The sequence below is a fragment of the Aquarana catesbeiana genome, linkage group LG03 (genome assembly GCF_042186555.1).
Source record: "Aquarana catesbeiana isolate 2022-GZ linkage group LG03, ASM4218655v1, whole genome shotgun sequence".
Lineage (NCBI taxonomy): Eukaryota > Metazoa > Chordata > Amphibia > Anura > Ranidae > Aquarana > Aquarana catesbeiana.
Window position 1 is genome coordinate 496,549,275 of NC_133326.1, and position 13,230 is coordinate 496,562,504.

Below are 13,230 nucleotides of genomic sequence, written 5' to 3' on the forward strand. Positions count from 1 at the left end.
TAAAAAACCAAGATGGCGGAAGAACGCTGTCCGCCGTCTATAATTTGCTTGTGACTCGAGATGCATCTAAAGTCTCCCAGCTATGTGAGCGGTGGAGGGTGGATGTTCCGGGGTTGACGGATGAGGACTGGGAAGAGGGAATTCAGCAATATTTACCCTTGACAATTTCAGCAAGGGATAGATTTATGCAGCTGAAGTTCTTACATAGGGCCTACTACTCTCCAATATGCCTGGCAAAAATATACCCTGATAGAACAGCGAGTTGCCCTAGATGTGGGTCTGGGGAGGCCGATTTCTTTCATGTGGTCTGGTCCTGCCCTGGAGTGGTGGAATTCTGGAATAGTATACTTGCTGATATCAACTCTATAGGGGGATTGCAAGTCCCATATAGCCCAATACCTCTTCTACTAGGTATTTGTGACTTTCTAGAAGTCACATGGGGGAAGAAACTATTCATCTTCTACACCACACTATATGCTAGAAAAGCAATCTTACTGCAGTGGAATCACTCCCAACCGCCCACCAAACAACTCTGGCAATCTCTGGTAAATAAGGCGCTACCATTATATAAAATGACATATATGGGAAGAAATTGTCCAAAAAAATTTGAGAAAATTTGGGCAGCGTGGGTGAAGGCAAAACACCTGTCTGTTGAATGAAATGTTGGGTCCGGCCCATTGGGATTGGCGTTGACTTGCCCCCAGGACTCTTCAAAACTATATACGAGTGGGTTAGAATGTTCCAAGTTGAAAGGTGGGATCCCTTACAATTACACCTTATATTAATATCCTTAACCACTTCCCGCCCGCTCTATAGCGGATTGACGTCCGGGAAGTGGTTGTGTTATCCTGACTGGACGTCATATGACGTCCAGCAGGATAACATGCCGCAGCGCGCATCGCGGCGATCGGTGGAGCGGTGTGTCAGTCTGACACACCGCTACACTGATCTTGGTAAAAAGCCTCCGGCGGAGGCTCTTTACCACGTGATCAGCCGTGTCCAATCACGGCTGATCACGCTGTCAATAGGAAGAGCCGTTGATCGGCTCTTCCTCACTCGCGTCTGACAGACGCAAGTAGAGGAGAGCCGATCGGCGGCTCTCCTGGCAGGGGGGGTCTGCGCTGATTGTTTATCAGCGCAGCCCCCCCTCAGATCACCCCACTGGACTACCAGGGATGCCACTAGGACCACCAGGGAAGGGGCAACGTGGATGGCCAGGTATGTACCCCATGGCCATCCACACGTGCCCAATCTGTGCCAATCAGTGCCCACAAATGGGCACTGATTGGCACTATTATGTCCATGACATGCCCAGATCTGCCCAGCAATGCTCTATCAGTGCCACCTGTCATTGCCCATCTGTGCCACCTGTCATTGCCCATCTGTGCCACCTGTCAGTGCCCATCTGTGCCCATCAGTGCCCACCTATCAGTGCCCATCAGTGCCACACATCAGTGCCACACATACGTACCCATCAGTACCACCCATATATACCAATCAATGCCACCTACGAGTGCCCATCAGTGCCGCCTATGTGTGCCCATCGGTGCCACCTATGAGTGCCCATCAGTGCCGCATACCAGTGCCACCTATCAGTGCCCATCAGTGCCACTATCAGTGCCCATCATCAGTGCCCGTTAGTGCCACCACATCAGTGCCACCTCATTGGTGCCAACTCATCGGTGCCCATCAGTGCCGCCGTATCAGTGCCCATCTGTGCCGCCGTATCAGTGCCCATTATTGAAGGAGAAAGCGTACTTATTTATAAAAAAATTTAACAGAAACAAAGAAAAACTTGTTTTTTTTCGAAATTTTCAGTCTTTTTTTATTTGTTGCGCAAAAAATAAAAACCGCAGAGGTGATCAAATACCACCAAAAGAAAGCTCTATTTGTGGGAACAAAATGATAAAAAATTTGTTTGGGTACAGTGTAGCATGACCGCGCAATTGTCATTCAAATTGCAACAGCGCTGAAAGGTGAAAATTGGGCTGGGCGGGAAGGTGTCTAAGTGCCTGGTATTGAAGTGGTTAATGAGTGTATTAGTATCTTCTTCTGAAATGGATAACTACTGTGATAATTGAATCTTACTCATACAAAGTCATGTAACTGTTCTATGCATGTCATCTGTATTCAAATCTAACACGAAGTGAATTGTTTTTGTTGTGAAAATTTAAATAAACTTCTATGTTAAAAAAAAAAAAAAGTGATTACGTGTCTTAAATATATCTCCTTCCTTAAAAATCTCCAGATCAAGGAACACAATCTTCTGGGAATCAATGTTCCGTGAAAGGGAGATGAGATTCATGTTGGTATTCAATTTAAGCATGAATGTCTCAAGACTATACATATCTCCCTCCCATATCATGACGAGATTGTCGATATATCGTTTATAACATTTCAGTTGATGCGGGGGTTCTCTGAAGACACTTTCCTCCTCCCATAACGCCATAAATAAATTAGCAACAATGGGGGCGAATTTCGCCCTCATTGCAACGCCCATAATTTGTAAATAAAAATTCCTATTGTACCAAAAATTATTTTTGGTCAAACAAAACACTGTAATAGGAATATTCTGTGTTTACTAGATAGGTCAGATCGCAACTAAGCCCATTTAACCACAAGAATAGCATCCGAATGGCTGATAATGGCATATAATGAGCTGAGATCAGCAGTAATAAAAGAGCTGTTGGACGTACATGGGACACCTTCTAAGATTTGAATAAATTGTTTAGTGTCTCTAAGAAAGGACTTAGTCTCTGAGAATAGGTTTTAGAAAAAAATCGATATACTGGCCTAATCGTGCTGATACCAAATCTATGCCATTAACTATATACGGTGAATTTTGATTATTTAATACAAAAGCCTAGTTTAGATAAAGGTCTAAAAGCTTTGTGCATAGATCGTTTTAATCTATTGGTTGCAGAGCTGTTTTTATTGCCGCTTTGCTCGGCATCGGCCGTTGCGATAACAGTGACGCATTCTGAATAGGCTGACGGATGATGTCGTAGCCCTGACCCGCTGTATTTGGCATCGGCTGTTGCCATAAGAGCAGGCTTTTATAAATAGATTGACGGGTGACCCCATAACCCTCCCCACTGAGAAAGTTCACAGGAACGTAACGCGCGTGGGGAGAGCTGCGTATGGATGACGTCACCTGCTGCTGCCCTTCGGAATTAGACACATGTCTGTAGTTTATGCTGTACCTAATAGTTTTAAATGTGAGTAGTCTGCGTTTGGACACAATTAAATTTTAATATTACACAGTGAGCACTTAGATCTTCTCCTTTATCATTTATGGTCTGGCACCCTTACTGAATTTTGAGGAGTCTGGAAAGGAGTGTATGATTCATTTCAACCCACTAATATATTGGGAACTGCTTGCATGACTACCTGTTCAGGAGTCCATGCTTTAAGGTGAGAGTAGATAATAAGACTGGAGGTGGAGGGACTGTCACCTATTGTGGATTATCTCATCACTGGTGAAGGTTTTCTGGGACCTGTTGTCCATCAACTCTCTGGACTTACTCTTATTATTGCACTGATATTACATTCTGGGACTTGTTGTTCATCAACGTTTTGGACTGTTTGGTTTGCGCTGCACTTATAACATGGTAAAATAGTTTTATTTTTTGGTGTTCCTATGGATATTTTGGAGAGGGCAAAATCCATATTGGATGATGGACTTATAGATAGTAGGGACATATGGCCATTTTTGCAAGTGCAGTTCACGCTGCAAACATTGAGCTCCTGCTAAAAAGTGAGCAAAGCTGCTCAAGGCAGATGTATACTGCTCGTTGATTTACCTAATACATTATCTTTCTTCCTTTGCAGAGTGGCACCAGTATGATGATGTGTGTACGAGTGAGGATCCTGGGATGCTGTATAAGCTAAGGAACCTGTGGAAAAATCGATACGAAATTAATTTTAAGGGAAGGATTGTCGCTGGTGAAGTCATGCTTCGTAGCATTTTCAGTGTTCTCACCAACAGTGATCACATCAATTTGTCAAATTTCTTTATTCAACTCCGTCAGTTTTATGCTGTGTATATTGATCCCATTTTATTTGGAGACAAAAAAATTTCATGGAAGAGTCTTGACTTTGGAGTAAATCAGGTAATGTTTTTGTACAGTAAGAGATTAATTGCCACATCAAAGTCAGTATGTTGTGAAACAATGCGGAGAGCCAGGATGATGGGCAGAGTCCAGCATCACACTGCATAGTCATATCATTGAAAGATTAAAGTAGAACTACAGGTAAATTTTTTTTTTTTCATTTTGGATAGAGAAACTGAGGGTTATAACCTCTGTCAGAGTTCTTTTTTCGCCATCTGTGTCCCATTGGGGAGATTTGCCTTCACTTCCTGTCCCATAGTCAAACGGGAAGTGAGAGGTAATCCCTGCAAATTAAGGGAATTTTTTGAAGACTACCAGAGCTAGTGTCCCCATTACAGGATTTCCAGTCTATTACTTTTCTGGGGACAACCCAACATTTGGGTTTTTCTTTTACTTTTAATGATAATAGTGAACAGAACAAATTGAGAGGGTAAATCTCCCTAACGGGGGCACAGACCACGATAAAAACGGACAAGTGTTTTAATCCCTCTCCGTTACATTCAAGACTTAAAAAAAGTTTTGCTTTTAGTTGTGCTTTTATTTATACTTTAATTCTAGGAGTTATGGAAATTTATACATTGCTTTTTTTGATTGATATAGCACTGTTATACATTGAAGAACAATTTATAAAGCACCAAAAAAGTGTTAAGAAAATTAACCATGTTTTTGCCATATGTGTCCCAATGTGGAGATTTACCTTCACTTCCTGTCTCATAGCCAAAACAGGAAGTGAGAGGAAATCCCTGCCATTTAAGGGAATCCCTTGGGCCCCCCAGGTCACCAGAATTAGAGTCGCCATTGGAAGATTTCCCTTCCATTTCTTTTTTGTGGACAACCCAAAAGTTGGGATTTTCCTTTACTTTTCACTTTCAATGTTAATAGTAACAGGACAAATAGAGAGTGTGAATCTCCCTAATGGGGGCACAGACAGCAATGAAAACTGACAGGCGTTCTAATCCCTCTGCACTCTACCAAAAAAAAAAAAAAAAAAAGAGAAAATACACTTTTTTTCATTTTGTGATGCATCTTCTGTCTGTAGATTTGTAATTGCATACGTAATGACAAAGTTATTGTCGAATTAGTAGGCGCAAAGCTGAGATTTAAATATTGCTCTAGTCCTTAAGGCGTACACAGGTGTGTAGACTAAACTGGTTAACGGGAAAAGTTGGCCGTATACTGTTTTTTTTTTTTTTGGCTCAGCCTGAACAAAAAAACCTGACTTATTCCTCCATCTACGCTATACAGCGCAGATGAAAGACTCTCCTGCTGCTGCTATTGTATTCTGACAGCTGGCCAAGTCAGTAATTAAATTACCAGAAGTGAGACTGCACCTGATTGGCTGCTGCCGTTGTTTGGCCAACATTTTTCTGCCTGGCTTTTTTGATTTTCAAGGATGACGGGTGGGAGGCGACCGACAAGGCCATCCATTAAGTAAATTTCAGCCAGTTAATCAGGAATTGTCTGAAATTGTGCTGCCCAGTTGAGTTTCCTCCCTTAGGGCCCTTGCACATGGACGTGCCCGTGTACGGGCTCCGCTTTGCTCAGCGGGGGATCGCTCCGTCGATCTCCGCTGAGCAGGCAGATGACAGGTCGGTCTCTGCACACTGTGCAGGGACCGACCTGTCAGAGCGCCGCTCTCCTCTATGGGGGATCGGATGAAGACGGACCATAGAGTCCGTTTTCATCCGATCCACCAGACGGATGAAAAAAGGGTTTCCATCCGTCACACTTTAGCGGGCCGGATGTCAGCGGACATGTCACTGCTGACATCCGTCGCTCCATAGACCTCTATGGAGCGTCCGATCAGGTCCACCTAAAAAACTGACAGGCGACAGTCTGAGCTGAAGGGTCCGCCCATGTAAAAGGGGCCTTATTCTTTGGGAAAATATGTTCTAAAACAGGAAATCTGATTGGGCACTACCTATTTTGCAGTATCTGTCGTTTTATATAAGTTATTTTTTATTTAAATCTAGGTACGCGACCTCCTCTTGAAAAGTCTCAGTAGAGTCTGTGAACCTTTCCTAGGTCAGAGGACACTGCAGGAGGATGATATCAAGAACAAGTTAATAGCAGGGTTGATATGTGTCACGGTAGTAAATATGTTCGAAATTAATATCCAAAAAAAGGGGCTTGCAGATATTTGCAGTATTCTGTGTTTGGATGGCATGTCCAGAGAAAACATGATTCTGGAACTTCAGAAAGCACAAACTACATTCTGTAAAATTCCAGGGTAAGTTTTTCCTGCTTTATGTGTAACCATTTAGAAGTCAACTGTACTTTTTTGTTCTTTTCAAGTGTGACATTCCCTAGTTATTTTGTACGTATTTTCTTTGTTTGTTGTGATCATGACTGAGAATGTGCAAACTTGCTCGGGCTTGGTTTGAGACGGGTTTGGCAAGCTTAGCCATAAACCTACAAACCCTAAACTTAATACTGAACCCCTTTTGAAGTCTGAGTGGTGAAACTAGCTGGCCATTTTCAAGGCTAATAGGCAAGGTATTGTTGAAAAAAGGGAATGAGTAAGGCTCTAATAGGCTTCAAAAAAGGGTGGGCTCGGGGCGCAGATCACTGCGCCCCCCGAGCCCACCCAGTTGTGTGACAATAGCGAATGAATTTTTACTTTCTTTAATGTACATCAAGGGACACAGAGCATCATAGTAATTACTATGTGGGTTATAGGCCACCTTCAGGTGATGGACACTGGCACACCCAAGACAGGAAGTCCCTCCCTATATAACCCCTCCTATACAGGGAGTACCTCAGTTTTTTCGCCAGTGTTTAAGGTGTTGGTCACGGTTAATGAAGTGAAAGAAGAGCTCCACAGGTGATTCTTGATAGGATCAGGAGGGGCTATGCAATTGGATCCATTCAAAGAGCCGGAAACAAAGGCTAAAGTGGATGGTACCCGAGCCTCTGTACAGAAGAGCGAGGTTTTGCCTGTAACGCTTCTCGCTGAGAGCTGGGCCCTGGTATCCAGCCCCTTGGTCACATTCTATACCACAGGTTTGCTCTGGGAGGGCGCCATACAGGTCCAAGGGAGTGGACCCTATATACAATGGGGACCCGGTCTTTGAAGGTCTGGCATGACGACAACCCGCCGTGATGGGTGAAGTTTGGGTCACTGTGATATTCCAGCAGAAACCTGCGGCGGGAATGGTAAGTTAAGAAGATCCTGAGGTAACTCCTATGGACTTCCTTAAGATCTGACTGTCTGTTTTCCAGTAACCACTGGGAGCAGTGCGCTGTTCATTAATGATAGATAGATAGACTAATAAAACACTTCTCAACAAAACCACACATACATACTCCTAGCACATGACCACAGATCTATTTAAATATATCAAAATATAAAATGTTATTTAAAAATAAATAAAAGAATATTAGAATTCCACGTAAAATTCCTAAAACACTGTACCTTATGGGATTATGGACAATACGGCCCTAGGGAAAAAACTATACTTTAAGCGATTAGTGTGCTTTTTAAGTGTTCTATATCTTTTCCTGATGGCAATGGAACAAACACAGTGTAACCTGAGTGGGTTGGATCAATACTAATAGCTTTTGCCCGCTTTTTTAATCGGCTCGCATATGCTGTGTCCAAATTCAGTAGCTCTGTTCCTATGATCAGCTGTGCTGTTTTCACCACACGAAACAGGCACTTCTTATCTTCCGCCCTGCAGCTGGCATACCACACTACAGCGCAGTGGAGAAGAATACTCTCAATTGTACAATGATAGAAATTGACCAGAAGCTTTAAGGGCAATCCAGCCTGCTTCATTCTCCGAAGGAAAAACAGTCTCTGCTGCGCTTTTTTCACTGAAAAAAAAAAGGATTTTGAGACAGTGCTATGTGCTCTTACTCATGCAGGCTGCTGTTTCTTCCCCAGCCACTAGAGGGTGCAGGTTCGCTCAAGTCTAGGCTATTTTTTTTTTATATAGGCAGGAAGAGGAAGGTTGGCTGTGCCATGTGGGAACAGGTTCAGATAGGCCTTGGAGACAGAGCGGTGGCCCATGAGTGTGTGAGTACTCGCTTGGGGGAACTGGGTGCAGACAAGTCATGATTACATGCTGCATATTTTCTGCCTATCCAAAGGGCATGTACATCTGTAAGCAGATACACTCCTGGATGATTAGCAGTTCACTTTAAAAGTGTTATCTGCTTGTAGGCAGGAACAGCAAGAATATATGTGCTTGCAAATGTATTGCTTAATTGCATGTTTTTTAAAGTACACGTTTGAAAAACAGGAGCATGGGTGCATTTTAGGGAGTTGTATCTCCAATATAGTGCATATGTGCTTGCTATCCTGCAGGTCTAAGAATAGGACCAACTGCAGTTGGGCAGGTGCTTGCTTACAAACTTGCTAAAACGCACAGTTGTGCACAGATGCTGAAATGCACAGTTGCTGAAACGCACAGTTGCTAAAATGCACAGATGCTGAAACGCACAATTGCTGAAGCACACGGTTGCTGAAACACACGGTTGCTGAAGATAACTGTTGTTACCAGTTCACATGTTTGCATAAAAATATATGATCATGTGTGGACAAAATGCATGTTTGGACATGTTTGTGCAAAAACAAAAACAAAAAATGTTTATTGTTGATCACATAAAAACACGTGATCGCATAAGGTGACAGGATCGCTTAGGGTTACATGGTCACATAAAAATGCATGTTTATGTTTGTATAGATATACATGGTTTTGACATAGTCGCATAAAAATGCTTCGTTGCATAAAGATGCTTGATCGCACAAGATGCTTGATCGCACAAGATGCTTGATCTCACAAGGATGCTTGATCGCACAAGGATGCGTGATCGCACAAGGATGCTTAATCGCACAAGATGCTTGATTGCACAAGATGCTTGATTGCACAAGATGCTTGATTGCATAAGATGCTTGATCGCAAAAGGGTGCTTGATCGCATAAGATGCTTGAGCGCACAAGGATGCTCGATCACACAAGGATGTTTGATCGCGCAGAGAGGCTTGATTGCATAAAGTTGTTTGACCGCATAAAGATGCTGGATCGCATAAGGATGCATGATCACCTAAAGTTGCATGATCGCCTAAAGATGAAAGGTTGCATAGAGGCATGTTAATACATGTTTACTTAAATATACATGATTTCTCATGGTCGCATAGGAATGCATGTCTGCATAGATACGTGTTGAGTAATGTGGCATAACACGTTTCATAAATGCATGCTTACTTTGCAAAGATGCTTGTTCCATGGCACGTGCTACATGAATGCGGGTGTACAGTGCGCACTTTTCATATTTTGCCTAAAAGCATATTTGTATGGACTCATGCTTCCATGAACGCACGCTGCATACATTAAAGCTGTATACGTATGTACTTGTTTTTTTTGGAACTATTTACCTATGTGTTTATTTGCATAGGACTACGGAAGTGCCTGAGGGCAGAAGCCTACAAAACAGAGTCCCAAGGCCTCCTTGTGATGGGGCGCCCCCGCTCGAACGAGGTGGGGGGAAGACTTCTGTGGTTTTTCAGGGGCTTGGGCTTGGCAAGAAGACATCCTTGACGGATCAGTCATCTCTGTGGTAGCCCTAGGCTACTCCCCAAAGACACAATGAAAAGAAGGTCTTTATTTCTGATGCTAGACCGCTTCGGGCGGCCCTCCCCTCCAACCCGAAGGAGAAACCGCCCGCCGGCAGGCCGAGTCGGGTACCGCACGGGCCCCGCCGCCATTTACCCAGGGGGGTGGCAGAGGGGGCTCGGAAGGCTTGGAAACCTCGAGCCCAGGCGCCCCTCACGAGGGGGCGCCCGGCCGAGCGCCCGGACGCTCAAGGCCGAGGAGGGATTGATGTCTTGGGCTGTAATCACAGAGACCCCCTCAGAAGAGCAAGGTATGTGGTTTTATTCAAATCTCTTCACGGTACCAAAACCGATTGGAGATGTCAGACCCATTTTAGATCTCAAAGATCTGAATTGCTTTCTAAACATCCGCTCTTTTCACATGGAGTCAATCTGGTCAGTTGTATCCACCCTACGGTGAGGAGAAGTTCTAGCATCAATAGACATCAATGATGCATATCTACATGTGCCAATTTTTCCCGCTCATCAGAAGTTTCTGCGTTTTGCGGTGGAACAGTGCCACTTTCAGTTTGTTGCCTTGCCCTTTGGGTTAGCCACCGCTCCCCGGGTATTTACGAAAGTTTTGGCCCCAGTACTAGCAAGACTAAGAGGCCAGGGTATAGCAGTAATGGCCTACCTTGATCTCCCAGCAGCAGGTCATCTGTCAGTGGCACGGTTAAACCAAGGGGTGTCCAGTACAGTCAGTTATCTGGAACACCTGGGCTGGATTCTCAACCTAGAGAAATCATCCTTACGATCAGTAAAGAGACTGGAATATTTAGGACTGGTCATAGATACAGCCCATGAAAGAGCATTTTTGCCCCAGGAAAAAGTCAATGCTATAAGGGAGCTGATCCAGGTGGTCAGAGCGAGGAAGGGTCCTTCCATTCGCCTTTGCATGAGGTTGCTAGGGAAGATGCTGGCTTCATTCGAAGCAGGTCCCTATGTCCAGTTTCAAGACTGTTGCAATACAGTATTCTGTTTGCTTGAAACAGGACGGCTTAAGCCTTGGATTATCCAATGAATCTGGCCCCAAAGGTGCGCCAGAGTCTCAGTTGGTGGTTGATAACCATGAATTTTCTGAAAGGGAAATCCTTCATTCTGGTTACTTGGAGAATAGTATCAACGGATGCCAGCCTATGGGGCTGGGGATCAGTCCTAGAAGAGACCACTGTTCAAGGGAAGTGGTTAAAATCCGAGAAGACCATGTCCATCAACATCCTGAAGATTCGGGCAGTACGTCTGGCTCTAATGGCCTAGACGTTTAGGTTACGGAATTGTCCCATCAGGTTACAGTCCAACTATGCCACAGCAGTGGCCTATATCAATCACCAAGGGGGCACCAGAGGCCATGCAGCCCAGAAGGAGGTGAACCATGTTCTGACTTCGGCAGAGGAACATGTTCCTTGCCTATCTGCAGTCTTCATCCCAGTGGAGTGGAGAATTGGCAGGCGAATTTCTTGAGCTGCCAACTGTTGTTCCCGGGAGAATGGTCTTTACGTCCCGACGTCTTTCTAGCCATATGCCAGAAATGGGGTACCCCGGACATAGATCTATTAGCATCCAGGTTCAACAAGAAGTTGGACAGCTTTGTGTCGAGGACAAGGGACGGATGCTTTAATGACTCTTTTGGATCAGTTCTCACTGATCTATGCGTTCCCTCCAGTTCAGCTGCTACTGTGACTATTACGCAGGCTCAGAGAGGAACAGAAGCCAGTAATTCTAGTGGCCCAGAAGATCCTGGTATGCAGGAATCGTAAAGATGGCAGTAGGGAACCCTTGGACTCTTCCATCTCGGCCAGACCTGCTTTTGCAGGGGCCGGTGTTCCATCCTGCCTTACAAATGCTAAATGTGACGGTTTGGCTATTGAAACCCACATTCTAAAGAGTAGGGGGCTTTCAGGTTCAGTGGTAACTAACCTGATTAATGTAGGAAAGCCGGCCTCTAGGACCATATACTATAGGGTCTGGAAGGCCTACGTTTCTTGGTGTGAAACCAAAAAATGGCATCCTCGAAAGTATATTATAGGTAGAGTTCTTTCCTTCCTACAATTAGGAGTAGAAATGAAGTTAGCTATGAGTACCATCAAGGGTCAGATCTCGGCCTTGTCAGTATTTTTACAAAGACCGCTTACTTCGCATTCTTTGGTCCGGGCCTTTATACAAGGGGTAAGGCGTATAAATCTGCCAGTTAGGTTGCCCTTGTGCCCGTGGGATTTGAGTGTGGTTTTGTCGGGTTTTTTTTTGAGCCCTTGCACCATGTCCCCTTGATCCTTGTGACAAGCAAATTGGTGCTCTTAGTTCCGGTAACTTCCGCAAGAAGATTTTCAGAATTGGCAGCTTTTTCTTGTAAAGAGACATACGGAGGAAGCCTTTTCTAAAGATGATGCACAAGAAAGCCTGCAACTAGTGTGCTGGAGACAAGCAGACGAAGGACATGCATGGATTACTGGAACCATGTCCTGTGGTCTGCTGAGACCAAGATAAACTTATTTGGTTCAGATGGTGTCAAGCGTGTGTGGCGGCAACCAGGGGAGGAGTACAAAGACAAGTGTGTCTTGCCTACAGTCAATCATGGTGGTGGGAGTGTCATGGTCTGGGGTTGCATGAGTGCTGCCGACACTGGAGAGCTATAGTTCATTAAGAGAACCATGAATGCCAACATGTACTGTGACATACTGAAGCAGAGCATGATCCCCTCCCTTCAGAGACTGGGCCGCAGGGCAATATTCCAACATAACAACCCCAAACATACCTCCAAGATGACCACTGCCTTACTAAAGAAGCTGATGGAAAGGTGACGAACTGGCCAAGCATGTCTCCAGACCTAAACTCTATCGGGCATCTGTGGGGCATTCTCAAATGGAAGGTGGAGGGGTGCAAGGTCTTAAAAGTCCACCAGCTCCGTGATGTCGTCATGGAGGAGTGGAAGAGGACTCCAGTGGCAACCTGTGAAGCTCTGGTGAACTCCATGCTCGAGAGGGTTAAGACAGTGCTGGAAAATAATGGTGACCACACAAAATATTGACACTTTAGGCCCATTTTGGACATTTTCACTTAGGGGTGTACTCACTTTTGTTGCCAGCGATTTAGATATGAATGGCTGTGTGTTGAGTTATTTTGAGGGGACAGCAATTTTACACTGTTATACAAGTTGTACACTCACTACTTTGCATTGTAGCAAAGTGAAATTTCTTCAGTGTTGTCACATGAAAAGATATAATAAAATATTCACAAAAACGTGAGGGGGTGTACTCACTTTTGTGAGATACTGTATATACTTTTTAACCATATTTAGGCTGGGTTCCCACCTATGTGAATTGCATGCAGGTTTCTCTGCATCCAATTCGCATAGCTCTCAATAGAGCCGGTTCACATATCTCCAGGGCGGCTGCGGAGCGGCTTGCACAGAAACGTTGCGTGTCTTTGGCTCCCTTTCCAGGTCGAATTCAGGCAAGAATTGGCCCTGATTTGACCCTGAAACGCAGAACAGGGACGCACAGCATTCCTGTGCTATCTGCGG

General features: G+C 44.5%; 1 protein-coding gene across 5 annotated transcripts in view; it reads left to right on the forward strand.

Annotated features, from left to right (window-relative positions):
* Window positions 1-13,230, forward strand: part of RNF213 (ring finger protein 213) — a 631,031-nt gene that overhangs the window by 153,559 nt on the left and 464,242 nt on the right. For all 5 annotated transcript variants that reach the window (XM_073621071.1, XM_073621073.1, XM_073621072.1 and 2 more), the window contains 2 exons: window positions 3,832-4,112; window positions 6,086-6,342. In XM_073621071.1, the coding sequence (XP_073477172.1) occupies window positions 3,832-4,112; window positions 6,086-6,342 (538 nt within the window). The remainder of the gene's footprint in view (window positions 1-3,831; window positions 4,113-6,085; window positions 6,343-13,230) is intronic.